The 22,184-nt window shown below is 36.3% G+C and overlaps 1 protein-coding gene across 1 annotated transcript in view; it reads right to left on the bottom strand.

Moving 5' to 3' along the window:
• ARL15 (ADP ribosylation factor like GTPase 15) overlaps nucleotides 1-22,184 on the bottom strand; it is a 446,241-nt gene that overhangs the window by 264,033 nt on the left and 160,024 nt on the right. The window contains exon 3 of the mRNA XM_043887934.1: nucleotides 6,259-6,318. Coding sequence (XP_043743869.1) covers nucleotides 6,259-6,318 — 60 coding nt within the window. The remainder of the gene's footprint in view (nucleotides 1-6,258; nucleotides 6,319-22,184) is intronic.

Raw genomic sequence — 22,184 nt, 5'->3', positions numbered from 1 at the left:
GACTGTTTGGCTCAGTTTTCCCTTAGCAAGTGTAAAAAATACTTGAACACCACCACCCTGGGATCCTGTTCAACCAATTCAGATAGCTGTGGCCTTTTAACTCACATCCAAGTGACTTGGCGTTGTACCAATATCATTTCCCCTAGTAGAGCCTAAGCAAGAGAGTACACAGCTCAGAGAGCCAGGAGTTAACTGGCTGTTCCCATTCCAGAAAGGTCTGGTTCTTTTCCTAGATAAGGAAACAATACTATATCAAGATGTTTCTATCATTCAATATTACATATCACACTGGATCCACAACTATAAAAAGAGAATTAGTGGCAATACCACTGTCTATTCTTAAAGCATCTCTCTTGAGGCGCTTTAGGCAACTGAACTTTACTTTTCCAGCCCAATCCCTTGGGAAATAAACAGTGATGATTTATTAAAACTTACATTTTACAGATAAGAAAGACCAACAAAAAGAAACTGAAATGCAGAAGGGGACAGAGTGTCTTGAGGCTACACTCTACTTGTTGAACCACATTTCTTCCTTATACAAAAGATATAGAAAGATCTTCCTTATACAAAAGATACAGAACATGCACATTTACTCATATGTAGCTGACTGCCACTTACTTCACAGCACAGTGCTAAGGTACTCTGTGGACCTGGCCATATTTGGGCCCCCACTCTGTGCCACCATGTTCCTTTGGCAGGGTCATGGTTTCCTGCCTTTTCTCCCATGAAACCCATTTTTGAAGATGTCTAAAACAGTTTTTGAATGGCAAGTTCCTTCCTCCTACACCAGCAAAAATCTAGGCAATTCCAATTGCCCCTTACAACAATGTGACCATAATAACCTCTTCAAGTTTGTCTGCCTATAATCAGTCTTTTTAAAAAATATACAACCAATTTATTGGTTTATATTGCCTCGATTCCTCCTGTCTTTATAGAATAGCATGACCCTCAGAGCCAGGGGGTACATTAAATTTATAGTTATTGAGTTGCATTATTTTTTAGTAGGAGGCAGTAATGGCCTTATAGAGGGAATAATCGTAATATACAAAGAACAGTGAGAATGCATCAGATAAAATTAGAGAGCTATTACTCCTTCCAAAGTAAGTTTTAATAAAAGATTCTGAAGGAAGACAGCTTTATTTTGGTGAAAGACATCGAACAGCCTGGGTACAAAAAGCAGAGATTATAAGAAGCAGGCAGTAGTGCCCCCTGGGTTGCCTGTTAAGAAGTCTGCCCTGTACAGTTTCTGGAGAACTTTAGAAATGCAAATAACCTGGACAGATTAACAGCACCCGAAGATAACTAGCAGGATACAAAGAAACAGCACCTTTCACTATGAGGAGGCGTATTCCTTCAGGCAAACAAAGAAACAGGACAGAGTCAACATCTGTTTCATATAACAGCTTGGCTGCTGAGAGAAGCAAACTTTAAAAAATGGCTTAGCTGACAACCCTCAAAAATCATTCAGTCACTATTGCATGGGCTGAAGTAAACGGGTAAATAAACACAACCTGCACTTTCCATACTACCCTCCCCGCCTTCCTCTAAAGGAAAGAAAGTGCAAACAAAAACCCTCTTATCTTCCCTTTTGACTGGCAACTAACAGCAATGAATCCTGAAGTGTGAAAGATAGCTAACTGATTTTTAGCTCTGCCCTGCCTTCCCCAAAGTCAACTGGGAAGATAAGATGGCCAAAGAGTATTTTGGGTGGGGAGCGTGGCCAAGAGAGGGGGGTGGGGAAACAATTCAGACATAACTCATTAGGATATTAAAGGGAAGAAAACAAGTCATTTGGCAAAACCAACCATTTTTTGGTTGGTTCCAGAATTCAGTTCAAGAAAGAAAAAGCAATATTATGATGTCTGGATCCTTATCAATAAGTGGTAACAAACCAAATGTGTTAAGAGATGAAATTTTCCTCTCTGAATTCTATCAATTTGTAAACAAAATTTCAGAATCAAGAGAAAGCCATCTAAGAAGGTATAAAAATCTATTCGTAGATTTAAGAACTGGACATTTCTAAGATGAAAAATTATCAGTGCTATGATGTCACTGCAGTGACTACTGCGTCCAACTCAGTTAAACGCCAGATGCTTTGCTTACCTTAGTAATGTGGTTAAAATACATAAGTCAAACAGAATGAAAGCAACTGAGAGGCACCAAGACAGACAAGAGATTTTTCTGGTGGAATCTGAAAAGAGAAAAATGGTGATTAGGTGGAAAAGGACAAAAACATTTACTACTAACACATGTGCAATGGCAAAAAATATGCTGGGCAGATAACCAAGAAGCCAACGAGGTCCCTTTCAGTGACTTTCAGGTAGAACACCATGCACATACGGGAGAGAGAGATGACCACAAAGGAAAAAATCGTATGTGATTTGTTTTATATTCAGAGAACTAGGGATGAAAAAGGCATTATTCAAAGGTGCTTTTGTGGGGTGTAAGGATCCTGATGCTGGGAGGGACTGGGAGCAGGAGGAGAAGGGGACAACAGAGGATGAGATGCTGGATGGCATCACCGACTCAATGGACATGAGTTTGAGTAAACTTCGGGAGCTGGTGATGGACAGGGAGGCCTGGCGTGCTGCGATTCATGGGGTCGCAAAGAGTCTGACACGATTGAGCGACTGAACTGAACTTGTGGGGTGTGAGGGAGTGAGGGTATAACTATAATAAAAGTAAATCTTCCAGAAATGTTAGGACCAGACAGTTTCTAAGTACTCGACCTACATTAACTAATTTGGTCCTCACAAGGATTACATGATATAGGGACTATTAGTACTACAACTTATAGATAAGGAAACAAAGATACAGGAAAGCAGACTTATCTGGAACCATAGAGAATGGCTGAGCTTAGAAACAAGTCACCAGGAGGAAGGAAAATCCTTTGAAAGATTAATCTTTCTGTCTATCCAGGATCCTGCTTGGTGTCTTGCACAACATCCAGAAAAATAAAAATAATAGAACAAGACAAGCAGAGTAATTAATTAAAGCTGAAGGGGAAAGGATATAGATTAGTTTAAAAAAGACTTTCCAAATTAAAGAATATGCAGGAAAAAAAATTTCACTGAGAGATACTACAGAATGACCTCCGTAGGGATCAGAACTGTTAAAAAAAAGAATTCCTTCCAGTATGGAAGGGATTAACCCAGAACTTTGTTTTAGGCCTATAAGAAATATTTGGCTTTAATTCAAGGAGAGAAGTTTAGTTCACGTTAAGAGTCTCCCCTTGTGTTGATTAGCCTATCTATGCAGGGACTATGCTTGTGTTGACACTATAACCACCAACATTTTCTAGAACTCGGCCTGAGCATATAATATGTATTCAGTAAATATTTGTTGACTGAATTAGAAAAAATAAAAGTATGAAAATGATAAGTTTATGGTAGATTCTATAAGTTTTAGAAACTACCTAGAATAAGTTAAGACTCTGCTTCAGAAGGCAGTCTTGAAGAAATCAGAAGAGGAAAGCACGACTACAGCACTAGAGTCACAATTAAAATGGAGGAAGAGTTGACTTGACTGCTAAATAAAGAGAGTAAGACAGAAAATGAATAATAAAAGCAGCTGTAATGATTAGGGATAACATCCTACAGTTTCGAGCAGAGTGGAGTGTTCATGTGTAATCAACACACGTGTTAATGAAAATAATACAACATGTGAAAACTTTAAATTGTTCATATAATAGTGGTAAGAATAGCAGCAGACAACACCTGGGAGCCTTCTCTTGTGCCAGGCACTGGGCAAAATACTTCATTTACAGAGTACCCTGGTTAAGCGCAAGGGTTCAGATCAACTCCCAGAAATCCTTCTCCAAGTAACTTTGAACAAACCACTTGACCTGTGTCTAGGTGTCCTGTGTCTCACTATCTGTCAGATAATAACAGCATCTACTCTCTAGGCATGAAGTTGCAAAGATTAAGTGAGAATGTGTGCGGAGAGAAAATAGAAGAAATTTTAGAATTCTAGAGTAATCGGTACAGCCTGATGAGTGGGACAGGTAAGACGAGGAGAACAGGTCATTTTCAAAATAGTGTAAACAGGACTCACCCATCATACCACCGGGTTGGATTGTCTCTTTGTTTCATCCTTTATATTTACTTCCCTCTTAATTTCATTACTTTCAAAATTAATTTCAAATATTGGTTTTCATGAATGTATCACTGAACCACAGGTCTCTGTAAATATCGTTTATTCCCAGTCCCTAGAATCATGCTTGACACATAAATAATTGTGCTAGAATGACTGCATGAACAGTAGGAAAACATCATTTGAGAAAATTGCTATGAATGAAATTTATAGGAATTTTTAGGTGCAAGATATAAGAAATATCCTCATAAAAGAAAAAATTGAAATAGCATAGAATTCTCTGTAATATAAATTAGGTAGTACACACACACATCAGTGTGTGTATAAACACAAGGTTTGCTATTTATAGTAAGATCTACCAAAAGTGACTTTCATTTAACTCCATTAGTCATTGTTATTTCACTCTAAACCATTTCTTACTAGATAATGAACACAAGCTCATGCTTCTTCCTATTTTGAAGAAGTAAGAAATATAAGAGAGGTTAGGAGCAGGTGATGGAAAGCCTTGGAACCATGTGAAAAGGGTTGAAGAAGGAATCAGAAGGGAGAAACGGGCTGGGCCAATCTCCTGAATTAACCCTAGGAGAAGCAGAACTTTCAGAGCATTCCAAACTTCAGCACAGTTCGGGCTCTTAGTATCTGCCTACCTTTACACCTATCTTCTTGAGTTTCTTCCTTGATTTCAGAATCTTCGCCTGGATTGACAACCTGCAAAATTAAACCCTGCTTGGGAACAGATGGATTCCCACCTTATACACCCCCCTTTCCTCTAATTTGATCTTTTGAATTGTACTGAGTTTCACTGGCACAGTTAAGATTATAATAAATTCTGGACTTTTGAAAAATTGTTAAGATGCATTATACATTTTTTATATCATTGAAGTAAACATCAATAATAAACATCTTAATTCATCAAGAGTTTCTTACATTTGGAGGGTATTTAATAAAAATTTTGCATCTATCCTAGTAATAATAATATTAAGTATCAATAATATTTAAAAATAATAGAATTCTCAAACCATTCAGTTTGATTCCATGGATGTTTATACTATGTTCTCTGAAGTCACAAAGTAATATTAAAATATTTAACACAAGTCTTAAAATTTTTGCACAGAAAATTTTTCTATTATAAGAACATTCATGTTTTATCATTTTTTCAGTCAAAATGACAAAACCAATGTCAAAGAAAAACCAGAATTTACCAACCACAGTTTATTTTAAATATTAATACTATAAAAGTCAAAGTGGCTATAAAACAGTCTGACAGAAGTAAACCTGGAAAGATCAGCCAATACATTACATAAAAATAAGAAGGCATAAAAATACTATTAAGATGGCATAAGGTCTGGGTTTTAATTTCATCAATCTAATAATAGGTCACAGAATGAGCTTAAAAAAAAAAAAACACACAGAGTAAAGTCAATATCACAAAGTGGTTAAAGAGATGGAAGAGAACTCTCTTCTAAGTCATTAAACTCACCCATACTATACTGAACTCCAGAGGACTTATCATTTTCCTATGCCATTAGAGAACTTAGCAGGTTCACTGAATTGACTGATTCCTTTGTTAACCTACTTACATGGGTTAAGACCCTGACCAACATAAAACACAATAAAAAAAAATCCCAGACAGAGAGTGCAATGAAAGAGTAAGTGGTGTATAGTTTGGGGTAAAGCCTATCCAATAAATGTGCTTGACCAACAAAGAACCTATTGGCAAAGATTTATTATCAGAACAAACACATTCTAAAAAGATCTAATGCAATAAAACCTGCAATATGAATACAAACTACTCTAAAATACAGTTTTTTGCATAATGTATAGCTTTTTTCTATGATTATACTAAAACTCTCTTCATTTTTTCTATTCAAAAATAAATTTCATAAGAGAAGTAAAACCAACGAGTATAGAGTATGAAATGGCACTAGTAGTGTAGTACTACATAAATAAACATACATTATCGTTATGTCAATTAGAACTCTTCAACTACCTTTAAAATACATATAAAGAAAAAAAATATTTCTAGGAAACGCATTATCAAGAGAAAAGGTAAAAATAAGTCACCTCCTAGAATAATACATCATCATCATGTTTTAATTATATGCAACACATTAATATGAACTTAGTAGAAGTCAGAGTCAGACACAGAAAAGATATATGATATACCTCCGAGTTCTTTTACATTCAAGATGGCATTCTGGAATGGCACTGCTTTTATACTAAAACCTACAATTAGAAAACAAAAAACAAAGAATTAGCAACTTAACTTTAAAAAATGTATAAGGTTCTCAAATTCTCTCTTTTTGGCAGATGAAGAACTATTTTTCATAGCTCATATTTACACCAGAAACACATAAGATGAATTATAACCTAGTATTATCTTCTATCATTTTACAAAATATAGTTGTATGCTACAGCAAAATACAAACCTTTTCTTCCAAATACTGCCTCATTCCTTCATACATAATGGCTCTTTGTAAATTTTACCAGTTGTGAGAAAGACACTTGAAAGTAAAGAGAAACTCCAAAGAAAATATTAAACTTACCATGATCTTTACATCTAATTCTTAAAGTTAGTTTTCCCTCATATATAACTTAGCAACCCTAAAGCATCTAAATTATAACCATCTTATATTGGAATTACATAGTATTTATATTAGTATTTTCTTTCAAGGACACGGTTAAAGTCATACATAAATTTTTCTTAGATGTACAATCATAATTACCCATTTATGCATTTTATAATGCATTTAATAAATGATTTTTATTATCAAAGTATATTCTGCATATAGTGCTATGATTAATTCTGTATTTAGGACTTAATTATCATAATCTAAGACAATCAATTCAGGTGTAATGTGAATGTACATTTACCTATACACACACACACACACAAATACATATACTGAATATTTCTGAAATGATCCACAAGAAACTGGAACATATAATGGGGGAGAACTAGGTATCTACAAATCTTAAATTGGAGAGATTCTTTAGTTTCATTTAAATGTTTTGTATATACAGGTACTTCTTTTTCAATTAAAAGCTCTGCTACTTTTTTAAAAATTTATGTATTTTTAACTGGAGGATAATTGCTTTACAATGTTGTGTTGGTTTCTGCCATATATCAACATGAATCAACACAGGTATACACATGTCCCCCCCAACTCTTGGACCTCCCTGCCGCCTCCCACCCCATCCCCACTACTCAAGGTTGTCACAGAGCACCAGGTTTGAGCTCCCTGCATCATACAGCAAATTCCCACTGGCTGTCTGTTTTACACATGGTAATGTATATGTTTCAATGCTACTCTCTCAATTCATCTCACCCTCTTTTTCCCCCACCATGTCTACTATTCTGTTTTTTATGTCTGCATCTCTGTTACTGTCTTGCAAATAGGTTCATCAGTACCATGTTTCTAGATTCCACATACATGCATTAATATATGATATTTGTCTTTCTTTTTCTGACTTCACTCTGTATACTAGGTTTTAGGTTCATCCACCTCATTAGAACTGACTTAAATGCATTCCTTTTCATGGCAGAGTAATATTCCATTGTATATATGTACCATAGCTTCTTTATCCATTCATCTGCCAATGGACATCTAAGCTACTTCCATGTCCTAGCTATTGTAAATAGTGCTGCAATGGACGCTGGGGTACAAGTATCTTTTTCAATTATGGTTTCCTCAGGCTATATGCCCATTAGTGGGACTGTTGGGTCATATGGTAGTTTTATTCTAGCTTTTTAAGGAATTTCCATACTGTTCTCCATAGAGGCTATATCACTTTTCCACCAACAATGCAAGAAGATTCCCTTTTCTCCACACCCTCTTCAGCATTCACTGTTTGTATATTTTTTGCTGACTGGAGTGAGGTGATACCTCATTGTAATTTTGATTTGTATTTCTCTAATAATTAATGATGTTGAGCATCTTTTCATGTGTTTATTGGCCATCTGTATGTCTTTGGGAAAAAATGTCTGTTTAGGTCTTCTGCTCGTTTTCTGATAGGGCTGTTTGTTTTTCAGGTATTGAGCTGTATGAACTGCTTATATATTCCAGAGATTAATCCTTTGTCGGTTGTTTCATTTGCAATTATTTTCTCCCATTCTGAGGGCTGGCTTTCAATCTTGTTTGTTGTTTCCTTTGCAAAAGCTTTTCTTTACAAAAGCTTTTAAGTTTAATTAGGTCTCATTTGTTTATTTTTATTTCCAGTACTCTAGGAGGTGGATCAAAGAGGATCTTGCTGTGATATATGTCAAAGAGTGTACTATCTGTTTTCACCTAAGAGCTTTATCGTTTCTGGCCTTCCATTTAAGTCTTTAATCCATTTTGAGTTTATTTCTGTGTATGGTATTAGGAAGTGTTCTAGTTTCATTCTTTTACATGTAGCTGTCCAGTTTTCCCAGCAATGTTTATTGAAGAGGCTGTCTTTTCTCCACTGTATATTCTTGACTCCTTGTCAAAGATGAGTTGCCCTTAGGTGCATTGGTTTATCTCTGGGTAAAACTGCTCTAAAGCTTATTGAGTAATTCCTGAGCACCCAATTGATTTAAGGTATTAAGCATTATTTAATATGTAGAATTACAAGATAAATAAGACACAGTCATCCTTTCAAGAAATTATCAACAAGGTGGAAGGGAAAACATACAAATACTTTCACTGAAGAAAGTGCTAGAAAAGTTAAAAAGTGCCAAGAAAGGTAAAAAGATGTAAATTACTACATGTGTAAAACCAATTCTTTTATATGGTTTTGTTTTACTTTATACATAAACAAGTTAAAATGTGCCTTATTATATACTCCACTCTATTATTACTCCTCTGCTGTGTACTGCCCTAGAGCTTTAAGATTCTATACATTACCTTTTACCTAGGAGTCAGAAGCTCTATGAATGTGGTCAACTTACTGGCCTTGGTTTTCATTGTTTGTAAACCGGGATGATAGTATCTACATCACAAAATTGTGATAATGCATGTATTATCTTTATCACAGAGCCTGGTACAAATAAGCATACAACATAAAACTGCCAACTTTATATTTCAATTGATGCCACGTTGATGATTTATTCATTAGGTACACATACCTTTTGCCTACCTGAATATATTACAGACTCCTAAGATAGAAATTCTGGTGCTCATTTATTAATCTAAGTACTTAGCTGGAGCCATGAGTGTTATTACTGAATGAAAAGTATCTTTGCTGGAGTTTACACTCAACTGGAGTGTAAACAGTTGAAATTTGTTGTGTTGTCATTGTTGTCCAGTGGCTAAGTCAAATCTGACTCTTGGCGATCCCATGAACTGCAGCACACCAGGCTTCCTTGTCCTTCACTATCTTCCAGAGTATGCTCAAACTTATGTCTATCGAGTTGGTGATGTCATCCAACCATCTCATCCTCTGTTGCCCCCTTCTCCACTTGCCCTCAATCGCTCCCAGCATCGTGGTCTTTTTTAATGAGTCGGCTCTTCACATCAATGGACAAAGTATTAGCGCTTCAGCTTCAGTATCAGTCCTTCCAGTGAATATTCATTGTTCATTTCCTTTAGGATTGACTGGTTGGATCTCCTTGCAGTCCAAGAGACTCTCAAGAGTCTTCTCCAGCACCACAGTTCAAAAGCATCAATTCTGTTCAGTCTTCTTTATGGTCCAACTCTCACATCCATACACAACTAATGGAAAAACCATAGCTTTACAGAACAAATGTTTGTTGGGTTCCCTAAGAATCTTTCAAAACATACTCTTTCAGAGTGGCTTTAATGCAGACAGACACAGTGGGCACGGCATTGTGGTTAATGGTAGATGCAATCACTGAATCTCAGCAAACTAGCAAGCGGAGTAGGAGGCAGTGCCCTGTGGCTGACACACCGGCATGTACCTTGACCTGGAGGAAAGCCTCTCCAGGTGTCTGGCCTCTGGGAAGCTAATGAAACTCAGTGCCAATCACAATACTCATGCTGGCACTGAAATCTGCCCACGGGAAACTTAGACGCTTGAATGTATCTGTCTACCTCACAGGGGTATTAAATGGATTAAAAGGCAATGATTATGAAATCCTGAAAACAAAACCCTATATAAGTGCTAAACAGTCTATCAGTGGTTATGTTCAGGACAAACCCAAGTATGAATTTTCCAGGGAAATGGGACAAACCCCAACTTTGAAAAATAGTTATGGAGCATATTAGCAAAGTTTAATCTGCTTTGATTCTTAAAAGCTGACAATATGCAGGCAACCAGAAGGAAGCAGTATTTTTCTGGAAACTGCCACACCCATATGCAAAATACAACTTTAGAAATTTACTGATCTAACAGGCATATTATATGATGATTCCCATCTTAAATCCTTGCACAGACTACAAAACTGTCCTCCAGCATTCACTTTAAGCAAAGTAAACCAGCAATGTTATTTATAGGCATATAAATGTTCCTTCACAATACTCATAAATGTTTTCTCTTCACATAGAACATGTGTGGCTAGATTTATACTGCAAAGGTATATGTAGTCTTCCACTTTGCTGTCTTCATATTATTTTTACAATATAGCTGTGGTAATTAATGTTCAGAGGATGAAGCCTAGATAACTAGTCCAGAGAATGTACTCTTCATAGAAGAGAAGCAATATTTTTCTATGTTATTCATCCTGTTTGCAAGGACTAAGAAGAATTAAAATGTAAGGACACATTTTTGGTTCAACAAAAGGGCAGTCTAGAAGAACCACCAGATCAACTGTATTTTATTCCTTTACATTGAATTAGATGAGGTCAAGAAGGGAAATTCATATTTAGTAGGGATACAAAGGTCAATTCATCAAAACACCTCTATTGAAGGATCACTCTGAAGAATAAAAATCTGTGGATTGCATAGGCTCCACAGTAAGAACATCTGGGTTCAAATTCTGGGTCTACCATTATTAATTGTCTGAGCGAGTTATTAAATCCCTCTGTGCCTCAGATTCCTCATTTGTAGAGGAAAATAGTGCTATAAAGTATTTTTTTTAAAGAAGTAAAACTAAAAATTGCGATTACTAATGGTCATTAAATGACTACTGAAAGCTTTTTCCCAATCAAAATCATGTGTGGCCTCAAGTTCAGGTATATTATGAAAGCAGTGGTGAAAGTAAGAGTTGCTGAAGACACAATCAAAAACAAACATTTATTGAGGACTTCCATAGACTAAATATTTATGGTTCTCCTTAGCATTTCTTTCCCTCTCAATCAACCAGTCACCAAACCTTTCAGTTTCATCTGCCTAATAGTTCTCAAATATGCCTACTTCTCTCCATCCTCACAGCACAACTTTGATCAAACCATCTAGTGAGCCTCCTAATGAAACTCTGTTATCAGCCTCCTCCATCATCCTCATACACCAGCAGGTGTTTTCCTGAAATGAACCTCTGTTCACATCATTCACCTAGTTAAAAGGGTCTGATAGCTTCTCACTTCTAAGGAGATAGTTCAAAATATCTAACAAAGCTCTATCAGATCTGATTCTTCTTTCCTTCTCTAGGCTTATTTTGTACCATCTCCCCCTCATTTATATTTGGTTTCTAAAACAAGCTATATTCCTTCCACCTCGGGGCCTTTGCACCTACTGCTGCATAAGTGTGTGTTCTTTGCCCCTCTGGCAAACTAGTCATCCTTCAGGTGTTTGAACTTCACTTCACCAGGCAAGCTTTCTCTCTGTGTTCCTAAAATAGGTTGATTTTTTTTTTAATCTGTGTGCTTCCACATGACTTTCACACTCCTAATTACATAGTTTATTTATTTATGTCTGTTCCCGCGGTAGACTGAAAGGATTCCTAACGGAGACACAATGTATGGTGTATCTTGTATGCCAGTGCTTGGTCATAATAGGATCTCAGTATTTGTTTAAAGATCTGTGCAAAGGGTTTATATTTGTCAGCCCTCCATATCCAAGGGTTCTGCATCCACATATTCAACTAACTGCAGATCAAAAATATTTAGGAAAAAAATTTCCAGAAAATTTCAAGAAACAAAATTTCAATTTGCTGTGCACAGACCACCATTTACATTGTATTAGGTATTATCAATAATCTAGAGATAATTTGAAGCATACAGGAGGATGTACGTAGGTTACATACAAATGCTGTATTTTTATATAAAGGACTTTAGCATATTCAAATGTTGGTATCCATTGTAGGGGAGGATGGTCATGGAACCAGTCCCCCTCAGATACCAAGAGACAACTGTATTTCCTAATTTAGCTGTTATGACAATCCTTAAATTAATGAGTAACTACTGTTCCAGGAAGAAAATGAAGCCTGGAAGGGTTACGGACCTGGACAAAAGGGCAAAGTGCTGCATTTAAAACCTGAACTCAGGTCTCATCAGTCCACCAGAACTCCACTCTATAGCACCTCCTCCACATACCAACAAGCTGATGTATTTTATACTATTTTGTCCAGTTTTGAACCTAAAGACTGGTGGAGCTGACTGGAAAAATACACATATACCTAATGAGCCCACTAATTTGTTTTCCCTCCTGTTTTATAAATAATCCAACACAAGGAATCTCTTTTGATTCTTGTGTTCTCAGGTCTGTACTACATTGTCTTATTAACGGAATGAAATTAATTGTATGAGTTTAGAAAGTACTTTTTATTAGATGTTATTAATAAAACTATGACCCTAGGAGGCAAGGGAAAATGTTGACCTGACTCAGTCATGACAGGGTGCTTGCTCTGTTGCTTCTTCAAAAAACAAAAGCATTCCTCTGGTGCTCTTTTCACAAGGAGGCAGTGAGTGGATGGGACAAGACAGGGTCTTAGAAGTCATAGTTGACAGCTCTTAAGACTCACCAGCCACTTTTTCCCATTGATTTTGAATCCCCTCCTCTAACATTTAGATTCTACTATTTGTATTAAACAAGGAAGAGGGAATAACAGTAACAACTGAGTCAATCATCAATGGCCTCCAGTATTTGGCTGAAGGGCTCATGGGTAGGTCTCCTGACTCCATTCAAACAATTTGATGGCTGAAGCCTAAGTTACGTAGTCACTTTTTCCTGGCCTATTTAAGCTACATTAGTAAGACTGAAACCTCCCCTAAGATTTAACCCCACAAATTTTAATAAATATATGACTTAGTAACTCTTTGGGGAAATAATTGCTTGCATAGACTCAGTTTTTGTCTTTGAGTCCTTAAATCCAAAAAAGCCTGTGATACAAGGGAGATGGATTCGAAAATTTTTATGCAGGGAAAGCATTACCGGAATCAAAATTAGATTTGGGAGGGAGATGAGTCTATTTTTATTCATTGTGTGGAACACAGAAGTATTTAACTTGGACCCACAGACCAACCTCTACTCTCCCCCCACCTCCCATAACACATTCGCAAGTCTGCACATTTGTACACAGATACTGTGTGTTCTTCTCAGATCCCTGGGTCACTAAAGAACTGCTAAAGGAAAGACATTCTACAGATCTGGTAGCCTTGACTTGAACCAAGGGCATGATTAATGGCCATGGTAGTTTTGTGATGTTTGGACAATGGTCTAGTGAAATTTTAAATATGATTTCAACATCATAAAAGGAAATTTAATCTATCAGCATTTATAAAACACAATCCTTTAGCAGATACAAAATCTGACTTTCTAATTTATTTCCTAACATGTATGCACAAAATACTAAAGTTATTAAATCTTGAAATTTTCATAAACTTTCTATATTTATTTCAAATTATAATTATTTTCTATTTTAGATGAATGACATAACACTTCACAAATTTTCAAGTGCAGCAATATACATCCCTAGAAGAGATTTTTCAACCTTTCTCAATTCCAAGTGTTCAATTTTCTCTAGATTGTTCTCTGTTACAACAATATATTATCCTAAACCTATAGATTCCACTCTGGTTTAAAAAAAAGAGTGAATACTGTGTAATCTACAGGTTAACAACCCCTTTTATCAACAAGTTCTTTGTGCTGTTATATAGTCAAGGAATTCACTCTGGACAAAGTTCACTTTTGTTTCTAGACCAATGTGCAAGCTATTCAATTTTTTCCCCTATATCAGCAGGACCTGCTTTTTGCAGGATTTCTTGGTCCTTTGAGTTTTGACAATTTAAGTATCTTTTAAAAATTATGTCAAAGTAAAGGGCTGCCGAAGTTAACAATCCAACACAGTTTGGATTCCCTTGACTTATGAAGAAAAGGCAGGCATTCTTGCCTTGCTGAATTAAATAGACATATCCTTCTTGTGATGTGTTTTCATTTTAAGAAACTAACTCTCAATTTATCTTTTCAACTGTTCCAAACTCTCCCAACAAATATTTCATTCTTAATTGGCTTGATAGACTCAAAACACTATAAAATAGAGAAAATTTAATAGAATAAAATTTCACACATAATTTGACCATACCAACAAAGTCTATTGTTATTTTTTACATTTTTTTCCCATTTTCAATTCAAAAGCAGTTGTGCAAGGTTTAATTTTTCAAAATGTAAATTTAATTTTCTTCTACAGAAAACTGTATATATTTCTCAATATATGGTAATTTCAATTGATGTACCACAATTTAATTAACAGACTCCTTTGATACAGAACATTTAAATTACTTTAAAGTTTCAGTTATACAAAATGTTGCAATCATTTGTTCATATAGTTTCTTTGAAATTACATGCTTACAGTAAATTCTCAGTTGACACTATTACTAGGCCAAAGGATGTCAATATTTTGGTAACCTTTAATTCATATGAATAACTGCTTTCCAAAAAAAGTTGGGGGCAACACCAGTCACAATGTCACCAGTAATTCATGTGCATATGAAGGTAACCACAATCTTAACAGCATTGGGACAAAATTTAACGAAAAGTTTGGTAAATTTAGCTATAAAATTAACATTTTATTCATTTTCTAGTAAAACTGACTTCTGATAAAGCTGTACCTTTCTGTTTCCCACTAATTCTTTTTATGATATCTCTTTATGAACTTAGCTTAATTTATCAATTAGATTCTCAGTACTATTTGAGAATGTGACTGAATTCTCTAAATGCAACAGTCATAAACTCTTGCCTATAACATTTTATACAAATATTTCTCAATAGCACTGCTTCCACTTATATTTTTCCTCTTAATTATAGCTTTCCAGTCTTTCAAAATTTTCATATAGTTAGGTCTCTTGCTCCTTCACTGTGTACATTATTCTCCATAGGCCTCCTGTGACTGTTTTCCCATCTCCACATTGAATGTTCACAAGCACGTGTGGCTTTCTGACCTCCGCCACTGGGTTCTGTCATTTATTATAGGACCTTTCTTCTACCTCCTTTGTTCTTCTTCAGTTACATACATATACAACAAAAGGAATTGGAAGTTGGGTTTGAGCATAGCAGCAACGTCTATCTGGAACTGTGGTGGGGACTGGGTTGTATGGGTCCACTGATAAATCATTCTGCTTAGTTCTCCTCTGCCTCCACCCCTCCTTCCTCTGTCACCACTAGTTTCTCCAACATCTTGCCCACCTTCATTAGCTACAATAAACACACAGACTCAACCAACAAGCATCTACCCCTTCTCTTCTATATCCTCACTTCACACCTCATGCCCAACTCTGCTCTTCTTAATCATTACAAGGCTCTCCCACTGAATCCAGGGACCCTCACCTTTGTTAAGAAAAGTCTTCTCTGGGCTCCAACATTTTCTTACATGCTTTTCTGTCCTCTTTATACCAGCAAACAGAGCTCTCTCTTCCCTTATCAGTGTTGCCCAGGACAAGCTTTGTTTCCTTACGCTTTTGTCACTTTATCATTTGTTGTTGTTCAGTTGCTAAGTCATGTCCAGCTCTTTGCAACCCTATGAACTGCAGCACACCAGGCTTCCCTGTCCTTCACTATCTTCTGGAGTTTGCTAAAACTCATATCCATTGAGCTGGTGAGGCCATCCTGCCATCTCATCCTGTCTCCCCCTTGTCCTCCTGCCTTCAATCTTTCCCAACATCAGAGTCTTTTCCAATGAGTCAGTTCTTCGTATCAGGTGGCCAATGTATTGGAGCTTCAGCTTCAGCATCAGTCCTTCCAATGAATATTCAGGGTTGAATTTCTTTAGGACAGACTGGTTTGATCTCCTTGCTGTCCAAGGGACTAAGAGTCTTCTCCAGCATCACAGTTCAAAAGCATCAATTCTTTGGTGCTCAGCCTTCTTTATGGTTCAACTCTCACATCTGTACATGACTACTGGAAAAACCACAGCTTTGACTATATGGATCTTTGTCAGCAAAGTGATGTCTCTTTTTTAAAATGCTGTCTAGGTTTGTCATAGATTTTCTTCCAAGGAGCAAGCGTCCTTTATATTTTGAGGCTGCAGTAACCGTCCACAGTGATTTTGGATTTCCCCCCCAAAAAATCTGCCACTATTTCCACTTTTCCCCCATCTATTTGCCATGAAATGAGGGGACCAGATGCCATGAATTTAGTTTTTTGAATGTTGAGTTTTAAGTCAGTTTTTTCACCTTCCTCTTTGACCCTCATCAAGTGGCTCTGTAGTTCATCTTCACTTTCTGCCATTAGAGTGGTATCATCTCTCACCTCTTAATAATGTCCCACTTTAAGTTGTGACATTTGTTTATATGTGGACCTTTGGATTTCCATATACTAACTTTCAGGGAATTTGTTTATCTATCTGAATGAATTCAATATTTGGCTAACATTTGTCCACCATTCTGTCTGCTTCTAATCTTAAAGACAACATTCTCCAAAACTAATGATCAAAGTTATCCTTCAAATTTTCACATCTCCAAAATTATCAACTCTAAATTCATATTAGCCATCTCTTAATTTGTTGACGTAAAATTTCAGATTTCACCAAATTTTCTACATAGAAAACATAGCAAACATACAAAGTTCTACTTATCCCTTGCCAATCTGGAAGCCCTTTCTTTCTTTTTTCTTGCCTGATGCACTGCCTAGAATCTCCACTACAATGCTGAACAGAAGTGGTGATAACAGACATCCACATCTTATTCTTTATCTGACTGGGAATAAGTTTTGTACTTCATCATTAAGTATGACAATAGCTATAGATTTTTATAAATGGCCTTTAAGAGTTGAGAAAATTCCTTCGTGTTCCAACTTTGGTAAGAGTTGTTTTTTTTTTTTTTATCAGAAATCATTTTTTGTTTGTACCTCTTGAGATGATCAATATCAGCTTACTGATAATGTAAGTTACATTTATTTATTTTTGAATGTGAAACCAGTCCTGTATTCCCAGGATAAATATTACTTGGTCATGATATATTAAAGGATAATACCTATTAATATACTACTGTTAGATTTTATTTGCTAGATTTTTGTTTATATTTTTGGCATCTGTGTTCATGAGGAATACGGTATGTTACTTTTCTTGTAATATTGTTGTCTGGTTTTAACATCAAACTTGCTGGTCTTATACGAGAAATTTGAAAGTTTTCCCTCTTCTTCAATTTTCTGAAAGACATTATGTAGCACTGGCATTAGTTCCTCTTTCAAATGTTCGAGAAAATTTACCAATGAAACCAACTAGTTTTTTAAAAAACTATAATTTCAATTTCATTACTAACTACAGATCTGGGTGTTCGATTTATTCTTGAATGAATTTTGATGATTTACCTTTCAAGGAATTTGTCCATTTAAATTGTCAAATTTACTGGCATAAAGTTGTTCATAATACTTTTTTTTAAAAAAAAGATATATACATGTATTTTTCCTTTTGGACTGTGCTAGGTCTTCATTGCTGCATGTGGGTGTTCTCCAGTTGCAGAGAGTGGGGGTTACTCTTTGTTGCAGTGCACAGGTTTTAGGCACAGAGGCTTTCAGTAGTTCTAGAGCGCTGGCTCAGTAGTTAGTTGTTTTGTGGCATGTGGGATCTTCTCGGACCAGGGGTCAACCCGTGTCTCCTGCATTGGCAGGCGGATTCATTACCACTGAGTTGCCAGGGAAGTCTCCTGTTCATAATATTCTATTATCCTTTTAATATCTATAGAATCTACCTCGATGTAACCTCTCTCATTTCTGATGTTATAATCAGTGCCATCTCTTTTTTCCTCATCAGCTTGGCTAGAGTTTTTATAAATTTTATTGATCTTCTCAAAGAACCAGCTTTTGATCTAATGAGTTTTCTCTATTGTTTTTCTATTCCACTGATTTTCACTTTGATCCTTATTATTTCCTTTCTGTTGCTTACTTTGGGTTTAGTCAGTTCTCATTCCTTAAGGTGGAGGCTGAGGTCACTGATTGAAGGGCCTTCTTTCCTGATTCAGGGGTTTAGAGCTATGAAATGCCCCCACTGTCCTGACTTAGAGACATCCCATAAATTTTGATGTGTTGTATTTCCATTCTGTGTAAAATACTTTACAATTTCTCTTTTGATTTCTTATTTGATCCACTGGTTATACAGAAGTAGTTCAGTTTCTTAATATTTGGGGACTTTTCCAGAGATGATCTTCTTTTTGGTTTCTAATTCATTTCCACTGAGGTCTGACAATGTATTTTAATCCTTTTTAGTTTACTGAAACTTGTTTCATGTCCTCAAATATGGTCTTATTTGAGAAGACGATTCTCTGTCGCTCTTGGGTAGCTGCTGCTGCTGCTGCTGCTGCTGCTAAGTCGCTTCAGTCGTGTCCGACTCTGCGACCCCATAGACAGCAGCCCACCAGGCTTCGCCATCCCTGGGATTCTCCAGGCAAGAACACTGGAGTGGGTTGCCATTTCCTTCTCCAATGCATGAAAGTGAAAAGTGAAAGTGAAGTCGCTTAGTCATGTCCGACTCTTCACGACACCATGGACTATAGCCTACCAGGCTCCTCCGTCCATGGGATTTTCCAGGCAAGAGTACTGGAGTGGGTTGCCATTGCCTTCTCCAGCTCTTGGGTAGAGGGTTCTATAAATGTTAATCAGGTCAAGATTGTTGTTGTTTAAGTCTACTAGCTGTTGGCTGATTTTCTTCACATGTGTTCTATCAATAATTTAAAGTATTGAAATCTTTGTAATTGTGGGTTTTGTCAGTTTTTGCTGTGTATTTTGAAGCCATTATTACATACGTAAATGTTTTAGCATCATTATGTCCTCTGATTCAGACCCCTTCATCCTTATGAAATGAACTTCTTTATCCCCAGAATTATTCTTTCCTCTAAAGTCTACCTTGTCTGATATAATATAGCCACATCAACTTTCTTTTGATTCCCAGTAGCATGATATATCTCTTTCCATCTTCTTACATTTAACCTATCTGGGTCTTGTTTTTAATCTAATCATATCATTTTCAATCTCTTCACTGAGGAATCTAAACCTTTTACATTTAATTTGATGACTGATGGTAAGATTTGAATGTATCACCTTGCTATCTGTTTTCTACCTGTCCCATATATTCTTGTTTCCCTTTTTCCTGTCTTTTTTAAAACAATTTTTTGTAATTCTGTCTTATCTAATTTATTGCCTTACTAGCTCTCACATTTTGCTTGTCACTTTAGTGGTTGCTTTAGGCTTCATAACATACCTTTAATTTATTATAGTCTACCTTCAAGTGTTATTAAACTCCTTCATATATAAGAACCTAACAGTGGTATACTTCCCTTTTCCCCCATGACTTTTACGCTACTGTTCTCATGCATTTTACATTTATATGTTATAAACCCTCCAATATATTGCTACTGTTTTTATTTATACAATTATCTTATAAAGAGATTTGAATAAGAACTAAGTCTTATACAATTATCCATTAATTACAATTTCTGTTACTTTGTTTTGTATAGATCCAGGTTTCCATCTTGAATTATTTTTCTTCTGCTTGAGGAGCTTCCTTCAGCATTTTCTTATAATGATGGTCTTATAATGTAGGTCTGCTAGCAATAAATACTTTCACTACTTTTACATCTGAAAAAGTCTTTATTTTTACTTTCTTTTTGAGAGACATTTCTGTTGGATACAGGTTGATAGTTTTTCCCCCTTTCATAGTTTAAAAATGCATTCCACTGCCTTTTCCCTTGCATTGTTTCCAGTGAGAAATCTGATGTCACCCTTATCTTTGTCTCTGTGTAATTTTTTTCTCTGTTGTTAAGATTTCCTTTTTGTATTACTCAGCATTCTCCAAAGAAACAGAACCAACAGGATGTGTATGTATACACAGAAAAATGTTCATAGGAATTGACTCATAATATCATGGAGGCTGTCAAGTCCAAAATCTTCAAGGTGGATCAGCAGACTAGAGACCAAGGAAAGAGTTGATGCTGTAGTTTAAGTCCCAAGGCCAGCACAGATTTCCTTCTTGCTCTGGAGAAGTCAGTCTTTTGATCTATTCAGGCCTTCAACTGATTAGACAAACCAAACTGCATCATATAAAGAACTTTACTCAAAGTCTGCTGATTTATATATTAATCTCATTTATATATATATATATATATATATATATATATATATATATAAACAAACTCACAGAAATATCCAGAACAATGTTTGACTATATATCTGAGAACTGTGGCCCAGCCAAGTTGACACATAAAATTAACCATCACAAACTATCACTGGCTTTAGTAATTTCACTAGGACATGACTTGGTGTACTATCTCTTGTGCATGTTGTTTGATGAATGTCTTGGATTTGTTATTTATCTTCAAGACTGGTAACATTTCATCCATCATTTCTTAAATTATTTTTTTTATCCCTTTCTCTACACACTCACCTTGATACATTAAAATATTAGGTGTTACTCATATATCAGGTGAATTAAAGTTGTTCTATAGGCCACTCCCCTGGGAAAGGAGTAGGACAAGGCTGTACTGTCACCCTGCTTATTTAACTTATATGCAGAGTACATCAAGCAAAATGCCAGGCTGGATGAATCACAAGCTGGAATCAAGACTGCCCAAGAGAAATATCAGCAACTTCAGATATGCAGATGATACCACTTTAATAGCAGAAAGGGTGAAAGAGGAGAGTGAAAAAACTGGCTTAAAACATTAAAAAAATGAAGATCATGGCATCCAATCCCATCACTTCATGGTAAACAGAAGGGGAAAAATTGGAAACAGTGACAGATTTTATTTTCTTGGGCTCCAAAATCACTGCAAATGATGACTGCAGCCATGAAATTAAAAGACGCCTGCTCCTTGGAAGGAAAGCTATGACAAACCTAGTCAATGTATTAAAAGGCAACAGACATCACTTTGCTGACAAAAGTCCCTATAGTCAAAGTTATGGTTTTTCCAGTAGTCATGTATGGATGTGAGAATTGGCCCATGAAGAAGGCTGAGTGCTGAAGAATTGATACATTCAAATTGTGGTGCTGGAGAAGACTCATGAGGCGTCCCTTGGACTGCAATGTGATCAAACAAGTCAATCCTAAAGGAAATCAACCTTGAATATTCACTGGAAGGACTGATGATAAACCTGAAGCTCCAAAATTTTGGCCACCTGATGCGAACAGCTAACTCATTGACCCTGATGCTGGAAAAGATGAGGGCAGAAGGAGAAGCAGGCAGCAGAAGATGAGATATATCCTATCTAATGTCTCCCTTTCTCCCTCCCACCACTGCCTTACTTAATGGCTAAGGGTCCCACAATTCAGCCTTAGCATCATGGTAACAGTTATCCTTCTGAAATGGGTTTTTGACCACACAGTTTCTCCTTGTTTAAACTACTCTGATGTCCCTCCACTATTTACAGATAAAACTCAAATTCCTGAGCACAGCATAAATGGTTTGCCAAGATTTGGCCACTGCCTATCTCTTATGACTCCTGACATTCTATTAACCATGCATCACAGCCACATGGAAATGTGGTTCCCAGGAAATAGCAACCTGTTTCAGGCCTCTCTGCCTTTACACAGACCTCCCCTCTGCCCCCCAAATCCTCTTTATTCTTCTACCTCACTCTCTTATTCTTACCTCTTGGACAAGCTTGCTTGTCCTCAAGATCCAATGGAAAGAACTCCATCATGCATCATCCTTTCCTCCCACCAGCCCAAGCAAAACTGATCACTCCTCCTTTATATATTTCTAGACACAAGCTTAATGTCTATGTGGCCAGTAGACTAACTCTCTGGAATGTTAACTAGAGTTTTCCCCAGTTTCTAACCCTGGATCTAGCACATCATGCTTGCTTGT

This window comes from Cervus elaphus, chromosome 25 (assembly GCF_910594005.1).
Source record: "Cervus elaphus chromosome 25, mCerEla1.1, whole genome shotgun sequence".
In the NCBI taxonomy this organism is placed as follows: Eukaryota; Metazoa; Chordata; class Mammalia; order Artiodactyla; family Cervidae; genus Cervus; species Cervus elaphus.
Note: the sequence above shows the minus strand (reverse complement) of the source record. Positions and strands in the feature narration are given on the sequence as shown.